Genomic DNA, 18709 nt, shown 5'->3' with positions numbered 1-18709 from the left:
GGGTTAGCGTTATTTGAAGATGACATAAAACATAAAGGTTGGTAGCGTGAATCAATAGGGAAAAAGATGATTGTGGATTACAAGAAGATAAAAATGGGTTGGACAGATCATTGGCAGATGGTATTTAACACTGATAAATGTGAGGTGATGTACTTTGGAAGAAGAAACAAGACGAGGGAGTATTTAACGAATGGCAGGACACAATCATTCAGAGGAACAGAGAGATCTTGGGGTAATTATTCACAGATTCCTGAAGTTGGTAGAGCATGTGAATAGGATAGTTAAGTCATATGGGACACTTGCTTTTATCAGTTATGATAGAAAGTATAAGAGTGAGAAAATATAAGAATGTTGGGGTTGTACAGGGTGTTATTAGACCACAGCTGCAGTACTGTATGCAGTTCTGGTCACGTCACAACAGGAAAGATGTGATAGCACTGGAGGGGGTACAGAGAAGGTTCACCAGGAGGTTGCCTGGGATGGAACATTGTGTGTGTGCACTCCACAGCAAATATTGAATTCTGGTACATTGATTTTTTTTAAAAAAATTAATTATAGATTGTAATCCTTTGCAGAATATCTGAATTTTCAGGTGTCAAGATTGCAATGGGCTACATGGTATTGAGAATAGGACTAGGACGATAGGACAGATGAATGTGCGGCTAAGGAGTTATAGGGTCATACTGCATGGAAACAGACCCTTCAGCTTAACTCCATGCTGACCAGATTTCTTAAATTGATCTAGTCCCATTTGCCTGAATTTGGCCAATATTTCTCTAAACCTTTTTCATTGTACCTGCCTCTACCACTTCCTCTGACAGTTTGTTCTATATATACACCACTTTCCGTGTGCAAAGGTTGCTGCTTAGGTGCCTTTAAATCTTTTCTCTCTCACTTTAAATCTATGCCCTCTAGTTTTGAACTCCCTTCCCCTGTGGAAAAGACTTTGGGATTCAGATTTTTGGATCATTGGGATCTCTTCTGAGGAAGAGGTGACTTGTACAAAGGGATGGGTTGCACCTGAACTGGAAGGGGATGAATATCCTGGTGGGGAGATTTGTCAGAGCCACTCAGGATGGTTTAAACTAGTCTGGCAGAAGGGTGGGACCCTAAGCAGTAGTGAGTCAAGAGAGAAGGTTGAGACTGGTACAGAGATTAAAGGGAGCAAGTTAAATATATAAGGCAGGCAAGAGCATGGTAGAGAACAAGATAAGGCTGATAAATTAACTATTTATTTCAATGCAAGAGGCCTGACAGGTAAGACTACTACAGCTACTACAGAAATATGGTTGAGGGAGTGACAGGACTAAGCAGCTCAACATTCCAGGATACAGATGCTATAGAAAGGGAGGCAAGAGAGGAAGGGAAAGTTGTGTTTTTGATTAGGCAGTACTTAGAATATTTGTGGGATTTGTCCAGTGAAGTTAAATGGGTGGAAATGAGAAATGAGAAGGGGACAATCACCTTGAAGGGGTTGTACTATAGGCTTCCCAATAGTCAGCAGGAAACTGAGGAGCAAATATGTAGGGAGATCGCAGATAGATGCAAGAATAATAGAGTTCTAATAGCAGGGGTTTTAATTTTCTAAACACAGACTGGGGCTGCCTAGATGTTAAGGGCTTGGATAGGGAAGAATTTGTTAAATGTGTTCAAGAAATTTTTCTCAATCAATATGTAGACGACCCTACTAGAGAAGGAGCAAAACCCAATCTCTTGAGAAATAAGTCAGGGCAAATGACCGAGGTGTCAGTGGGGGAACAATTTGGGACTAGTAGCCATAATTCTAATTGTTTTCAAATAATTATGGAAAAGGATAGGTCTGGTCAACAAATTAAAGATCTCTCTAGGGAAAGGCCAATTTTGATGTTATTAGGAACTTTCAGAAGTTGATCGGGGAAGATGTTCACAGGTTAACCCTCTAGTAAGTGAGAGGGTTTCAAAAGTGAGATAACATGAGCTCAGGGACAGCATGTTCCAGGTAGCATAAAGGGCAAAGTGTGCAGGAGTAGGAAACACTGGATGATGAGAGATATTGACTCCCCGGCCAAGGTAAAGGAGGCATATGAAGGTTATACACAGCTGGGGTCAAATAAATTTCTTGAGGAGTGTAGGAAGTTTAGGAGTACACTTAGGAGTGAAATCAGTAGAGCAAAAACAGGACATGAGTTAGCTTTGGCAGATAAGGTTAAGAAGAATCCAGAGAGATTCTACAAATATATTGAGGGCAAAAGACTAATCAGGGAAATGATAGGGACACCTTAAAGATCAACAAGGCCACCTATGTGTGGAACCACAGGAGATGGATGAGATACCAAATGATTATTTTGTATCAATGTTTACTGTGGAGAAAGATGTGGAAGCTAGGAGGATAAATAGTGATGTCTTGAAAAATGTTCATATTATAGAAGAGGAGGTGCTGGAGGTTTTAAAATGCATAAAGGTTGATAAATCCTATAATCTGTATGTCTTTGTTTGCTGTAATCTGCCTGTTCACAAAACAAAGCTTTTCACTGTACTTAGATACACGTGACTTCAATAAATCAAATCAAATTGACACCCACACGTGAGGTGCTGGAAGACAGAAGGTGAGCTAATGCTGTGCTATTATTTAAGCAAGGCTGCAAGGAAAAACCAGGGAATTACAGACAGGTGAGTCTGATGTCAGTGGTGGGTATGTTGCTGGAGAGGATTCTGAGAGGCTCTACATGAATTTGAAAAGGTGAGGTCAGTTTTGGACGTGTCAGCATAGCTTTGTGCATGGGAAAATGTGTCCACAAACTTAATTGAATTTTTTGAAGAGGTGACCAAAAAGATAGATGACGAGAGTGTGGCAAACATTGTCTATATGGACTTTAGCAAGGCCTTCACCAAGGTTCAGCATAGTAGACTGCTTAGTAAGGTCGGATCACATGGGATCCAGGGAGAGCTAGCCAATTGGATACAAGATTGACTTGACTGTAGGCGATAGAGGGGAATGGTAGAGGGTTGCTATTCAGACCAGTTCTGATCAGTGGTGTGCCACAAGGATCACTGCTGGGTCCACTGTTGTTTGTCAAATGTAGGGGGTGATGGATTCTCAGGGGAATGTAGCACGAACAGCCACGTTTCTGGTATTGAGACTGGCTCTAATGCAACGAGGGGTACGTCGGGTTCCAAGAGATCACTTATGTTAGGGGATTCTCTAGTCCAAGGTACAGACAGACGTTTCTGTGGCCAGCAGCGAAAAAGCAGAATGATGTGTTGCTTCCCTGGTGCCAGGATCAAGGATGTCTCAGAGAGGGTGCAGAATGTTCTCATGGGGGAGAGGGGACAGCAAGAGGTCATTGTCCACATTGGAACCAATGACATAGGAAGGGGAAAGGTTGAGATTCTGAAGGGAGTTAGGCATAAATTTAAAAAGGTCCTTGAGAGTAGTAATATCTGGATTACTCCTGGTGCTACGAGCTAGTGAGGGCAGGAATAGGAGGACAGAGCAGATGAATGCATGGCTGAGGAGCTGGCGTATGGGAGAAAGATTCACATTTTTGGATCATTTGAATCTCTTTTGGGGTAGAAGTGACCTGTACAAGAAGGACAGATGGCACCTAAATTGGAAGGGGACTAATGTACTGGCAGGGAAATTTGCTACAGCTGCTCGGGAGGCTTTAAACTAGTAAGGTGGGGGGGGTGGGGGGGGGGGGGGGGGGCAGTGGGACCCAGGGAGATAGTGAGGAAAGAGATCAATCTGAGACTGGTACAGTTCAGAACAGAAGCGAGTCAAACAGTCAGGGCAGGCAGGGACAAGGTAGGACTAATAAACTGCATTTATTTCAATGCAAGGGGCCTAACAGGGAAGGCAGATGAACTCAGGGCATGGTTAGGAACATGGGACTGGGACATCATAGCAATTACAGAAACATGGCCCAGGGATTAGCAGGTTTGGCAGCTTAATGTTCCAAAATACAAATGCTACAGGAAGGATAGAAAGGGAGGCAAGAGAGGAGGGGGGGCGGGGGTGGCATTTTTGATAAGGGATAGCATTACAGCTGTGCTGAGGGAGAATATTCCTGGAAATACATCCAGGGAAGTTATTTGGGTGTAACGGAGAAATAAGAAAGGGATGATAACCTTATTGGGATTGTATTACAGACCCCCTAACAGTCAGAGGGAAATTGAGAAACAAACATATAAGGAGATCTCAGCTGTCTGTAAGAATAATAGGGTAGTTATGGTAGGGGATTTTAACTTTCCAAACATAGGCTGGGACTGCCATAGTGTTAAGGGTTTAGATGGAGAGGAATTTGTTAAATGTGTACAAAACAATTTTCTGATTCAGAATGTGGATGTACCTACAAGAGAAGGTGCAAAACCTGACCTACTCTTGGGAAATAAGGCAGGGCAGGTGACTGAGGTGTTAGTGGGGGAGCACTTTGGGGCCAGTGACCATAATTCTATTGGATTTAAAATAATGATGGAAAAGTATAGACCAGATCTAAAAGTTGAAGTTCTAAATTGGAGAAAGGCCGGTATTAGGCAAAAACTTTCAAAAGCTGATTGGAGGCAGATGTTTGCAGGTAAAGGGATGGCTGGAAAATGGGAGGCCTTCAGAAATGAGATAACGAGAATCCAGAGAAAGTATATTCCTGTCAGGGTGAAAGGAAAGGCTGGTAGGTATTGGGAATGCTGGATGACTAAAGGAATTGAGGGTTTAGTTAAGAAAAAGAAGGAAGCATGTGTAAGGTATAGACAGGATAGGTCGAGTGAATCCTTAGGAGAGTATAAAAGAAGTTGGAGTATACTTAAGAGGGAAATCAGGAGGGCAAAACGGAGACATAAGACAGCTTTGGCAAATAGAATTAAGGAGAATCCAAAGAGTTTTTACAAATACATTATGGACAAAAGGATATCCAGGGAGAGAATAGGGCCCCTCAAAGATCAGCAAGGTGACCTTTGTGTGGAGCCACAGAAAATGGGGGAGATACTAAATGAGTATTTTGCATCAGTATTTACTGTGGAAAAGGATATGGAAGATATAGACTGTAGGGAAATAGATGGTTACATCTTCCAAAATGTCCAGATTACAGAGGAGGAAGAGCTGGATGAAATGGGTGAAGATGGATAAATCCCCAGGACCTGATCAGGTGTACCCGAGAACTCTGTGGGAAGCTAGAAAAGTGATTGCTGGGCTTCTTGCTGAGATATTTGTATCATCGATAGTCACAAGTGAGGTGCCGGAAGACTGGAGGTTGGCTAACGTGGTACCACTGTTTAAAAAGGGTGGTAAGGACAAGCCAGGGAACTATAGACCAGTGAGCCTGACGTCGGTGGTGGGCAAGTTGTTGGAGGGAATCCTGAGGGACAGGATGTACATGTATTTGGAAAGGCAAGGACTGATTAGGGATAGTCAATATGGCTTTGTGCGTGGGAAATCATGTCTCACAAACTTGATTGAGTTTTTTGAAGAAGTAACAAAGAGGATTGATGAGGGCAGAGTGGTAGATGTGAACTGTATGGACTTCAGTAAGGCATTCAACAAGGTTCCCCATGAGAGACTGGTTAGCAAGGTTAGATCTCACGGAATACATGGAGAACTAGCCATTTGGATACAGAACTGGCTCAAAGGTAGAAGACAGAGGGTGGTGGTGGAGGGTTGTTTTTCAGAATGGAGGCCTGTGACCAGTGGAGTGCCATAAGGATCGGTGCTGGGTCCTCTACTTTTTGTCATTTACATAAATGATTTGGATGTGAGCATAAGAGGTACAGTTAATAGGTTTGCAGATGACACCAAAATTGGAGGTGTAGTGGACAGCAAAAGAGGGTTACCTCAGACTTCAACATGATCTTGACCAGATGGGCCAATGGGCTGAGAAGTGGCAGATGGAGTTTAATTCAGATAAATGCGAGGTGTTGCATTTTGGGAAAGCAAATCTTAGCAGGATTCATACACTTAATGGTAAGGTCCGAGGGAGTGTTGCTGAACAAAGAAACCTTGGAGTGGAGGTTCATAGCTCCTTGAAAGTGGACTTGCAGGTCGATAGAATAATGAAGGAGGCGTTTGGTATGCTTTCCTTTATTGGTCAGAGTATTGAGAGGAGTTGGGAGTTCATGTTGTACAGGTCATTGGTTAGACCACTGTTGGAACATTGCGTGCAATTCTGGTCTCCTTCCTATCGGAAAGGGTTCGGAAAAGATTTACAAGGATGTTGCCAGGGTTGGAGGACTTGAGCTATAGGGAGAGGCTGAACAGGCTGGGGCTGATTTCCCTGGAGTGTATGAGGCTGAGGGGTGACCTTATAGAAGTTTACAATATTATGAGGGGCATGGATAGGATAAATAGGCAAAGTCTTTTCCCTGGGGTCAGGGAGTCCAGAACTAGAGCGTATAGGTTTAGGGTGACAGGGGAAAGCTATAAAAGATATAAAAGAATCACACAGACAGTGGTACGTGTATGGAATGAGCTGCCAGAGGAAGTGGTGGAGGCTGATACAATTGTAACATTTAAGAGGCATTTGGATGGGTATATGAATAGGAAGGGTTTGGAGGGATATGCGCTGGGTGCTGGCAGGTGGGACTAGATTGGATTGGGATATCTGGTCGGCATGGACAGCTTGGACCGAAGGGTCTGTTTCCATGCTGTACATCTCTATGTATGACTCTATGATTATTTATATAAATGACTTTGGATGAGAATATAAGAGGCATGGTTAGTAAGTTTACAGATGACATCAACATTGGTGGTGTAATGGACCGTTAAGAACAGTTATCTAAGAGTACAACAGGATCTTGAACAATAAGGCCAGTGGGCCAAGGAATGGCATATGGAGTTTAATTTAGATCGATGTGAGGTGTTGGATTTTGGTAAGACAAACCAGGGCAAGACTTATACAGTTAATGGTAGGTCCCTGGACAGTATAGTCTAACAGAGAAATTGAGGGGGAGGTATATAGTTCCTTGAAAGTGGCATCACAGATAGACAGGGGGTGAAGAAAGCATTTAGCATGCTTGCTTTAATCGGTCAGAGCACTGAGTATAGGAGTTTTACAAGACATTGGTATGGCCACATTTGGAGTACTGTGTACAATTCTGGTTGTCCTGCTATAGGAAGGATGTTATTAAACTGGAAAAGGTGTAAAAAAGATTGACATGGATGTTACTGAGACTGGAGGGTTTGAGTAATAAGGAGAGGTTGGATAGGCTGGGACTCTTTCATTGGAGCATCTGAAGCTGATTTATAAAATCATGAGGTCCCTAGGTAAGACATATAGCCAGCTCTTTTTCCCAGAATAGAGGAGTCCAAAACTAGATGGTATAATTTAAAGGTGAGGGGGGAAAAGATTTTAAAAGGGATCTGAGGGGCAACTTTTTCACAAAGAAGGTAGTGTGGAAATAGAACAAGCTGCTAGAGAAAGTCGTAGAGGTGAGTACAATTACAGTATGTAAAAGGTTCATTTTCAGATGTTTCATCACCCTAGTAGGTAACATCTTCAGTGGGCCTCCAGGTGAAGCACTGTTCATGATTCTTGCTTTCTATTTATATGTTTGGGTTTCTTTGGGTTGGTGATGTCATTTCCTGTGGTGAGGTGGTAGATGGGGTCTTACTCGATGTGTTTGTTGATAGAGTTCCGGTTGGAGTGCCATGCTACTAGGAATTCTTTTGCGTATCTCTGTTTGGCTTGTCCTAGAAGTATGGCATTCCAACCGGAACTCTATTAAAAAATACATCGAGTTAGACCCCATCTATCACCTCCTGAGAAAAAGAACAGGAAATGACCTCACCAACCCAAAGAAACCCAAACATATAAATGGAAAGCAGGAATCGGAACAGTGCTTCGCCTGGAAACCCACTGAAGATGTTACCTAGTAGGGTGACAAAACGTCTGGAAATTAACCTTCCAGCTCAACGACATCCAGAACCTCAACCTGAGCTACAAATCTTCTCAAAACTCGCTACAATATGTAAGAGACATATGGACAGGTACATGGATAGGAAAGGTTTAGAGGGATATAGGCCAAATGCAAGCAAATGGAGCTAGTTCAGTTTAGGAAACATGGTCAGCCTCAAATAGTTGGGCCAAATGATCTGATTCCATGCTGCATGACTCTGTTACTCTCAGGTTCATCAGAGGTCAGTGCTCAGACTATTCTTTAGTTGCATGTATGAATTGAATATTGGAAAACAAAACTAAATTTCAAAATCGCTGATTGAACCATATTTAGACACGTAAAAAACAGTAGCGGTGATACTAATTGATTGCAGCAGGATACAGACAGCTAGCAAGGTAAACAAGTGCCAGATTAAATTTAATATATAATAGTGCAAGATTTCACTACACTGGTAGAAAATGCGTTATAGGCTTAACATTGCCCCTGAACACTCTTTAGATCTCAGAGACCTTGGCTTTCATAGAACAAAGAACAAAGAAAATTTACAGCCCAGGAACAGGCCCTTCGGCCCTCCAAGCCTGAGCCGATCCAAATCTATTGTCTAAACCTGTTGGTCAATTCCTAAGCATCTGTATCCCTCTGCCCCCCACCTACTCATACATCTGTCCAGACGCACCTTAAATGAATCTACCGTGCCTGCCTCTACCACCTCTGCTGGTAATGCATTTCAGAAACCCACCACCCTCTGTGTAAAGTACTTGCCGTGTGTATCCCACTTAAACACGTTGCATTGAGATTTGAAGGTGGCAGGGTAATTGAGAGACCAATTAGCAAATGATATGAGCTTCAGTGATAGGAAAACTGCAAAAGTGGTTCTAGAATATTTTCTGAACCTTTATAAATCTCTGGTTGGAGCATAATTGGAGGATTAGCATCAAGTTCTGGTCACCATACTTGAGGCATGATTTTGGCGTCCTCAAAGTGAAGTGTGGTAATCCAGTCAAAAAGCAATGGTCAGAGGCCATTCAGCCCATCAATTCTGCTGAAACTCTCTACAGTAATCTAATCAACCTTATTTGTGTAATCTTAAATTTTTTTTCCCACACTGCCACAAATATTGCGGCTGTTTGAAATATGTAAAATTGATACAGAATACAGGAAACTTCAGTGGCTGAGAAACAGCATAAACGATGAATTGAGTTAATGATTTTATGGTCACATGTATTTCACAGTAAGAATACCATAGAATGTAATGAAAAGATTTCATTTGTCACCATGATTCGGTGCCATTTTGAATAATTTAAGAATAAGGAAAACAGAAGAAAGATACAGCCTAAGAATGGCACAGTGATTAACACTATTGCCTCACAACACCCAGAACCAGGGTTTGATTCCAGTCTCGGGCGATGTCTGTGTGGAGTTTGCACATTCTCCCCGTGTCTGCATGGGTTTCCTCTGGGTGCTCCAGTTTCCTCCTTCAATCCAAAGATGTCTGGGTTTGATGAATTAGCCATGCTAAATTGTGTTCAGGTGTGTGTAGGTTAGGTGCATCAGTCAGGGGAAAATGTAGAGTAATAGTGTAGGGAAATGGGTTGGATGGAATATTATTCGGTGTGGATTTTTTGGGCCGAAGGGCGTGTTCACACTGTATGGATTCTCTGATTCTAAAGAGAGTTCAGCAGGCCTGAACCATCTCATTACCATCAATCTACTGCTTTGCCACTACCTATGCCAGACCCACCAATGTTGATGTCACGATCCTCAGGCGCTATCTTTTGCCACTGGACTGATTCTCCTCTGCCACCGCCTGTGCCAGACTGTCCAATGTCAGAGTTGTGTCTCTCTATTGGACACCTCCTTGTCCACATTGCTGCGATGTCCTTCTGCCACCACATTGCTGCTATCTATACTGGACCCAACCAACGATGAAGTTGCTGATCCTCAGGCACCATCTTTTGTCACTGGGCCTACCTCGCCATCATCGCCTCCACCATTGCGATTCCAATGACAAATCCTGGAAATGTAAGGGTTCAGGTTAGAGTGGTGCTGGAAAAGCACAGCAATTCAGGCAGCATCCAAGGAGCTTCGAAATCGATGTTTCGGGCAAAAGCTCTTCATCAGGAATAAAGACATCGATTTCGAAGCTCCTTGGATGCTGCCTGAACTGCTGTGCTCTTCCAGCACCACTCTAACTTGAACCCTTACATTTCCAGGATTTGTCATTGGAATCGCAGAGGAGTATCAGTCCAGTGGCAAAAGATAGCGCCTGAGGATCGATTTTGCCTAGTTAACGTAAGGGCTCACTCGAGTCTGTGCTAGGTTCAATCGACAGGGTCAATGAGCCTAAATCTGAGAGGTTTGAGTTTATCATTCATTGTCTTCACATGCAGTACGGTCCAGGCCAATCCTAGACTTGAGAGTGTCAAGAACAAAGGGCTGCTCAAGGGGATTTCGGGCTGAATGGCCAGTTGTGGAAGTCACGTGATAATTTCACGACGGGACTCTCGCGCGAACCCGCGCATGCGCAGAGTTAACAACATGGCGTCGCCGTTAGAGAGGACGTTGGAGGCTCTGCGCGAGCTCACACAGCCCAGGGGTGAGGGACAGAGAGAGCCCGGGGGTGGGGGGAGAGGGAGAGCCCGGGGGTGGGGGGAGAGGGAGAGGGAGAGGGAGAGGGAGAGCCCGGGGGTGGAGGGAGAGGGAGAGGGAGAGGGAGAGGGAGAGCCCGGGGGTGGGGGACAGAGGGAGAGCCCGGGGGTGGGGGACAGAGGGAGAGCCCGGGGGTGGGGGACAGAGGGAGAGCCCGGGGGTGGGGGACAGAGAGAGCCCGGGGGTGAGGGACAGAGAGAGCCCGGGGGTGGGGGTGGGGGTGGGGGGAGAGGGAGAGGGAGAGCCCGGGGGTGGGGGTGGGGGGAGAGGGAGAGGGAGAGCCCGGGGGTGGGGGTGGGGGGAGAGGGAGAGCCCGGGGGTGGGGGGAGAGGGAGAGGGAGAGCCCGGGGGTGGGGGACAGAGGGAGAGCCCGAGCCCGGGGGTGGGGGACAGAGGGAGAGCCCGGGGGTGAGGGACAGAGAGAGAGCCCGGGGGTGAGGGACAGAGAGAGCCCGGGGGTGAGGGACAGAGAGAGAGCCCGGGGGTGGGGGACAGAGAGAGCCCGGGGGTGGGGGACAGAGGGAGAGCCCGGGGGTGGGGGACAGAGGGAGAGCCCGGGGGTGAGGGACAGAGAGAGAGCCCGGGGGTGAGGGACAGAGAGAGAGCCCGGGGGTGGGGGGACAGAGAGAGCCCGGGGGGGGGGGGGGGGGGAGAGAGGGAGAGCCCGGGGGTGATGAGGGACAGAGAGCCGCCGCGTTGGGGGGACGGGGGACGGACAGAGTCATAGCCCGGAGGGGTCAGGATTAGAGTGGTGCTGGATCATCACAGCAGGTCAGGCAGTATCCGAGGAGCAGGAACATCGATGTTTCAGGCAAAAGCCCTTCATCTTGTGCCCAAAACATAGATTGTCCTGCTCCTCAGATGCTGCCTGACCTGCTGTGCTTTTCCAGCACCACTCTAATCTCTGATCTCCAGCATCTGCAGTTCTCACTTTCGCCTGTCAGGGTGAGGGACAGATGGGGACAGGGGAATTATCGCGTTGGGGATGTGGAGCAGAGGCCTGGGGTGACCGGGGGTTGGGGGAAGGGGCAGAGGGAGACACTGCGGGGTGAGGGACAGAGAGAGTGAGAGCGTGCGCCCCTAGGGAGTGAGGGACAGAGAGGGTGAGAGTGTGTGCTCGTGAGGGGGAGAGGGACAGAAAGAGAGAGACCTGGGGAGGTAAGGGACAGAGAACGAGTGAGGGGGTGAGAGACAGAGTGAGGGATAGAGCAGGGGTTTGAATGGGGAAGGGCCCAGGGTGAGGGAGACAACCACTTCAGCCAATATGAAATCTCATATCTCAAGGATGAGGGGAGGGGGTGATGAAGAGATGGCCTGTGGGTGAAGGGAGGGACACAGGAAGGAACGCAGGGGTGAGGGAGACGGGGCAAGGGGAGAGGAGGCTGGAGTTAGGAGGGGCTTGTTGAGTGGAGGAGACCCTGAGTAAGTCTGGGAATGAGGGGACAGCTAAGGGAAAGGCCCATTCAGGAGTGAGGAATGAATCCAGAGAGACGGAGGTGGCCTAATGGTTGGGAGAGGAGATAGGATGGGCTGGAAGACATGGTGGGCTGGGTGAAAGAAAGGTTAGAAGAACAGCATGCATGCTGAAGTGGGTCAGGGAAGGAGAAAGATGTTCTGGGGAGTGGAATGTAGGAGTAGGTTGGGGTCAGGAATAAAGACCTTTGGGTGATGAAGAAGAGTGGTATGTTAGTAGGACAGTGAGCAGTGAATGAGGGAGTGGGCATTACTCTGGAGAATGTGAAGGAAGGTAAAACATTAGAATGAAAATTTTGAACAATAAAAGTCAGCTCTGCCATAGTGGAGAACAGACACTTCCTGGTTAAGGAGAACTGGTCTAGAACAAATGCTAATTAGGTAGTTTACTTTCTGATGAACTTTGTTTTGTTTTGGTTTCAGAAGCACGGATGGCACAGACCAGTCAAGAGGATGTGCTACTGCAGACACTGTGTCATAATCTGTCTGTCCTTGACCAGAAGCTGCAGCAGGATTCTAACTGGGCAACTTTACAGCAGCTGAGGGAACGGGTGATATCTCAGTTAACATGGTCAGTGAGGTCAGATGATGCAGTCTGGAACTTTGTTACTGAGGTCTTAGTGCAGCTCTTGTGTTTAAAGCAGACAATGATTGAGTTATTAGAGCAGTTCGTACCCCCGAAACGAAATCCGAAGTCTCCAGAATGTGCCCCTGCATTGCCTCCAGATACTCTGAGTATCTCGCAACAGAAAACAGTCCAGACTGCACTGCAGTTTGTCATCACTCTTGGGATCTGTCCATACCTTCTGCCAGGGGTGGGAACCCCTCTTAGATGCAGGTCAGATTTTGCAGCAACCGTTGAGAAATTGGTTTGTTACTTGGCATCTCCCAGAGGAATGTGGAGGCTTCACATTGTCACCATGGCACTCCTTGACATCGCTAACCATCCTTCCTTAGAGAACTTGATCCTTACCAGGCACCTTGGAGATTTGTTAGCCAGTCTCTGTCAATTGGTGTATTCACCAAACAAATATCAACAGAATCTGATGTCAGAGGAGGCTTCACGTCAGGAGGACAGCGAGAAACAGAAGGTACAGTAACCGATCCTTATATTCATCAACAACCAGGAGCGATCACTACAAGCAAAGAAACTAGAACCACATGAAATATTTGTAGTAGACTATTCAGCTCCTCGATTCTGCTTCACCATTTTAAACAATGACATGACCAATCATTTACCTCAGCTCCACTTTCTGGCCTGCTCCTCATAGTATCACAGAAAAGGCCCTTTAGTCCATTGAGTCTGTACCACCAAACATACACAACTACCTGCATCAAACCTATTTTCCTGTACTAGGCCCATACCCTTGAATGTTATAATATTTCAAGTGCTCATCTAAATACTTTTAAGGGTTGTGAAGTTGCCCATCTCAACTACATTCCCAGGCAATGCATTCCAGACTCTCGCTACACTGAGTGAAAATCTTTTCCCTAAGTCCCCTCTAAATCTCCTGCCTTTCATTTTGAAAGTGTGCCCCCTTGTTCTTGACCCTTCGACTAAGGAGAACTGCTGCTTTATGTTCACCCTGTCAGTGCCTCTCGATCTTATTCATCTCTGTCAGGTGCCCCTTCAAACTTCTCTGCTTCAAAGAAAAAAACAACCCAAGCTTACCTAGCATCTTTGTGGCTGAAATGCTGCAGCCCAGATTCACAATCATTTCAATTAAGAAACATTTCCTCATCTTAATCTTAACTAATTGGTCCCTTATCCTGAAACTGTGCCTCAGTGTTCTAGATTCTCTGAATATAGTTCATGTCTATCCTTGACAAAATTTTGGATTTTAATGGGATCACCTCTTATTCTTCTTAACTCCAGAACGTATTGGTCTAATTTATTCCACCCCTCATCCCCTGAACTAATTAGTGAACCTTTACTGTACAGCATCCGGTTCCAAAAAATCTCCCTTAAACGTTGCACACGGGATTTCAGGTATGGTCTCACCAGTGTACCAGACTATTCCAGCCATTTTCTCATGACTAATTGGCCTGTTATTCCCTTTTCCCCCTCCATCCTTTGTTGAACAGTGATGTTATGTTTGCATCATTTCAAAATATAGGGAGTTTTGGGTAATCATCGTCAAAGTATCCACTATTTCTGCGGTTTTCTCATTTAGAATCCTAGATTGTAAACTGAGTTTGACACACCTCATCAATGTAAAGGTAAAACTTTAATACTCAAGTCCTCAAAGTCGAAGGTGATAGTTTGTTTTGTGTAACATGTCTGTCATTGACAGGGCCTCACAGATGCTGAGCAGCAGAGCTGCCAACAAGCTTTACAGAAACTTCTGGATCGTGTGTATCAACCAATTGTTGTCAAGGAGTTGCTGATCTTGCAGGGAGGAATAAAACAGGTAATTGCCCCGACCCTATACTGTAGAAACACTGAAAGCATAATTGGCAGTGATCGAGATGATAGTGGTTTTACAAGAGGCCAGAGTCAGGGGGGTGTTGTGCAGTATAAGGAGCTAGATGCTACATTGAAAAGCAGAGCTTTAAAAAATAATTAATGTCTAGACTGTTACCTGAGCCATTGCAAATTGGCATAAGGTAGATAAAGTTGCAAAGATGCCTCAACATCTGATTTAGGAGAAATGGGTTTGATTCACAAGGCACTGGGATACTAGTACAGTGGAAATTGGGAGCTGTACCATTGGGATGGATGGCTGAGGCTGGTACTCTACTCAGTTATACTACTTGGAAAGTAGTGAGGAAATCATCTTGGGAAAGATTGATTAAATTTAAGAGAAGTACCAAGTCAGTAGATCAAGGTAACAATAAAAATATTGATAATCAGAGTGTGGTAAGATGGGACAGTAAATAAAACTTCAAGCATGTGCCAGCTGAAAGGACCAGAATTTACATAAGTGTTAATAAATTGAAAAGACCCATATACTTGAATTCCCACAGCACTCACTACAAAGCAGACAATTAATTTAAATAGAAATCATATTTGTGACCCGATACCCATTACAAAGACATGGTTACAAGGCAACCAAAAGTGGGATCTGAATATCCAAGTATATGTGACATTTACGAAGGGCCAGGTAAAGATAGTGGGGTAGCTCTCTTAATTAAACAGTACATTAGCAGTAAGAATTAACTTCAGATCAGAAATTCAAGACATAGTATCAGTTTGGGTGCAATGTGAGAAAAGCAGGACAAAACTTGGTGTCTTGTTTAAGGCCACAAAACAGCAGTGGTATTGTAAATTATAGTATAAATCAGGAAATCAAGGTACTAATATAGTAAGTATGGGAGATTGCAGTCTACAGAAAGATTAGTACTAATCATCGAATCCCTGCAGTGTGGAAGCAGGCCATTTGGCCCATTGAGTCCACACCAACCCTCCGTAGAGCATCCCATCCAGACCCACCCCACCCCTTTCCTTGCAACCTTGCATTTCCTATGGTTAACCCACCTAACCTACACATCCTTGGACTGTGGGAGGAGACTGCAGCACCCAGAGGAAATCCACACAGTCACAGGGAGAATGTGCAACTCCACATACAGTCACCCAAGGGAGGAATTGAACCGAGATCCCTGGTGCTGTGAGACAGCAGTGCTAACCACTGAACCACTATGCCGCCCATACTGTTGTGGGCAACAAATTGTTTGGCCACTTAGCCCCTGAGGTAGAGTCATAGTCATGTAGCATGGAGACAGGCCCTTTGGCCCAAACTGGTCCATGCCAACCAAAATGTCCATTTCCTTGCACTTGGCCCATTCCCTTTTAAACCTTTCCTGTCCATGTATTTGTCCAAATGTCTATTAAATATTGTTTATGTAACTGTCTCAACCACTTCTGCTGACAGCTCATTCCATATGCGTACCACCGTCTTGTGTAAGTTACAATTTTGGTCCAAACTTGGACAAAATAGTTCAACTGCTGTGGCAAAATCATAGTGACATTGTAGAAACATATAAAATAGTAGTGGGAATACATCATTCAACCCTTTGAACCTGCTCCACCATTCATGGCTGAACATCCACTCAGTAATTTCTTTCAATATTCTCCCCATACCTTTTGATCTCTTTAGTCCTTAGAGCTATATCTAACTCATTGAAATTATTCAATGTTTTGGCCTCAACTGCATTCTGTTGCAGAGAATTCCATAGGCCCACCACTTCCTAGGTGAAGTAATTTTTCTACCATCCTAAATGGCCTACTCAATAGACTAAAGCCCCTTGTTCTGTACTTTGAAATGGCCTAGCAAGCTGGTCAGTTGTACCAATCGCTGCAAAGTCTCAAACAAATTAAACCATTCTCAATGATGGAAGAGCCCATCACATAAGTGCAAAAGATAAGGCTAAAGCTGAAGCTTTCACATTAATCTTCAGCCAGAAGTGCCGAATAGATGATTAATCTCTGCCTCCTCCAGTGGTCCCCACTTCCAGTCTTCAGCCATTTCGATTCATTCCACATCACCATCAAGAACTGGTTGGATGCCCTGGATTCTGCAAAGGCTACAGGCCCTGACAACATTTTGGCAATAGTACTGAAGATTTGTGCTCTAAAACTTGCCACTCCCATAACCAAGCTGTTCCAGTACAGTTACAACGCTGTTATCTACCTGACAATGTGGAAAATTGTTGAAGTTTGCCCTGTATATAAAAAGCAGGACAAATCCAACCTGGTCAATTACTGCCCCATCAGTCTACTCTTGATTATCAGTAAAGTGATGGAAGGTGTCATGAACAGTGCTATCTGCAGCACCTGCTCAGCAAAAACTAGCTCAGTGATGCCCAGTTTGAGTTCTGCCAGGGTCATTCAACTCCAGACTTCATTACAGCTTTGCTCCAAACATGGACAAAAAAGCTGAATTCCAGAGGTGAGATGAGTGATAGCCCTTGACATCAACACTGCATTCAATCGAGTGTGGTATCAAGAAGCCTAAGCAAAACTGGAATAAATGGATAACTGGGAGCCAACTCTCCAGTTGGAGGTCAGTCATCTCAGCTCCAGGGCGTCTCTGCAGGAGTTCCTTAGGGTAGTGTCCTCTGTCCAACCATCTTCAGCTGCTTCATTAATGCTGTTCTCTTCATCATGAGATCAGCAGTGGGAATGTTTGCCAATGATTGTGCAATGTTCAACATCATTCATGACTCTTCAGAAATTCTTCAAAGACCTTGTCCAAATGCAATAACATCTGGACAATAACCAGGCTTGGGCTGACCAGTGGTAAGTAGTATTCATGCCACACAAATTGCAGGCTATGACCATCACGAATAAGAAACGATCTACACCCCACCCTTTGGCATTCAACAGTGTTACACTCACTGAATCCCCCACTATCAACATCCTGGGGGTTATCCTTGACTTGAAACTCAACTGACTCATCACATAAGCACAGTGACTCCTTTAAAGCCTGTCCACCATCTACAAGACACTGGACAGGAATGTGATGGAATGTGCTCCACTTGTGTGGATGAGTGCAGCGCTGACAACACTCGAAACTTGACACTATCCACGACAAGGCAGAAGTGGGTACTGTAAATGCTAGAGACTACAGCCAAAATTTGAATGGTGCTGGAAAAACACAACAGGTCAGGTAGTATCTGAGGAGCAGGAAAATCTATGTTTATCAGGAATGAGGCTGGGAGCCTTGGGGTTGGAGGGATAAATGGGACAGGGGTGGGGCTGGGGAGAAGTTAGCTGAGAGTGCAGTAGACGCATGGAGATGGGGATAAAGGTGATAGTTCGGAGAGGAGGGTGGAGCGAAAAGAGTCATAGAGATGTGCAGCATGGAAACAAACCCTTCAGTCCAATCCGTCCATGTCAACCAGTTATCACAACCCAATCTAGTCCCACCTGCCAGCACCCGGCCCATATCTCTCCAAACCCTGCCTAATCACATCCCCATCCAAATGCCTTTTAAATGTTACAATTATACCAGCCTCCAACATTTCCCCTGGCAGCTCATTCCATACACGTACCACCCTCTGCGTGAAAATGATGCCCCTTAGCTCTCAGTTATATCTTGCCCCTCTCACCCTAAATCTATGCCCTCTAGTTCTGGGCTCCCACAAACCAAGGAAAAGACTTCGTCTATTTACCATATCCATGCACCTCGTAATTTTGTAAACCTGTCAAAAGGTCACCCCTCAGCCTCCAATGCTCCAGGGAAAACAGCCCCGACCTGTTCAGCCTCTCCCTATTGCTCAAATCCTCCAACTCTGGCAACATCCTTGTAAATCTTTTCTGAACCTTTTCAAGTTTCACAATATCTTTCTGATAGGAAGGAGACCAGAATTGCCCACAATATTTCAACAGTGGCCTAATCAATGTCCTGTACAGCCGCAACATGACCTCTCAATTCTTGTACTCAATACTCTGACCAATAAAGAAAAGCATACCAAAAGCCGTCTTCACTATCCTATCTACCTGCGATTCCACTTTCAAGGAGCGATGAACCTGCACTCCAAGGTCTCTTTGTTCAGCAACACTCCCTCAGATTTTACCATGAAATATATAAGTTCTGCTAAGATTTGCTTTCCCAAAATGCAACACCTCGCATTTATCTGAATTAAACTCCATCTGCCACTTCTCGGCCATTGGCCCAACTGATCAAGATCCTGTTGTAATCTAAAGTAACCTCCTTCGCTGTCCACTACACCTCCAATTTTGGTGTCATCTGCAAACTTACTAACTGTACCTCTTATGCTC

General features: G+C 45.1%; 1 protein-coding gene across 6 annotated transcripts in view; it reads left to right on the top strand.

The window, feature by feature from the left end:
* Positions 1 to 10380: 10380 nt before the first annotated feature.
* tango6 (transport and golgi organization 6 homolog (Drosophila)) overlaps positions 10381 to 18709 on the top strand; it is a 222260-nt gene continuing 213931 nt past the window's right edge. For all 6 annotated transcript variants that reach the window (XR_011964222.1, XR_011964221.1, XM_072595747.1 and 3 more), the window contains exons 1-3: positions 10381 to 10459; positions 12409 to 13076; positions 14280 to 14396. Coding sequence is in view for 4 of the 6 variants with exons in the window: in XM_072595747.1 (XP_072451848.1) it covers positions 10384 to 10459; positions 12409 to 13076; positions 14280 to 14396 (861 nt within the window). In the remaining 2 variants the exon portion in view is untranslated. The remainder of the gene's footprint in view (positions 10460 to 12408; positions 13077 to 14279; positions 14397 to 18709) is intronic.

This window comes from Chiloscyllium punctatum, chromosome 26, assembly GCF_047496795.1.
Source record: "Chiloscyllium punctatum isolate Juve2018m chromosome 26, sChiPun1.3, whole genome shotgun sequence".
Lineage (NCBI taxonomy): Eukaryota > Metazoa > Chordata > Chondrichthyes > Orectolobiformes > Hemiscylliidae > Chiloscyllium > Chiloscyllium punctatum.
Note: the sequence above shows the minus strand (reverse complement) of the source record. Positions and strands in the feature narration are given on the sequence as shown.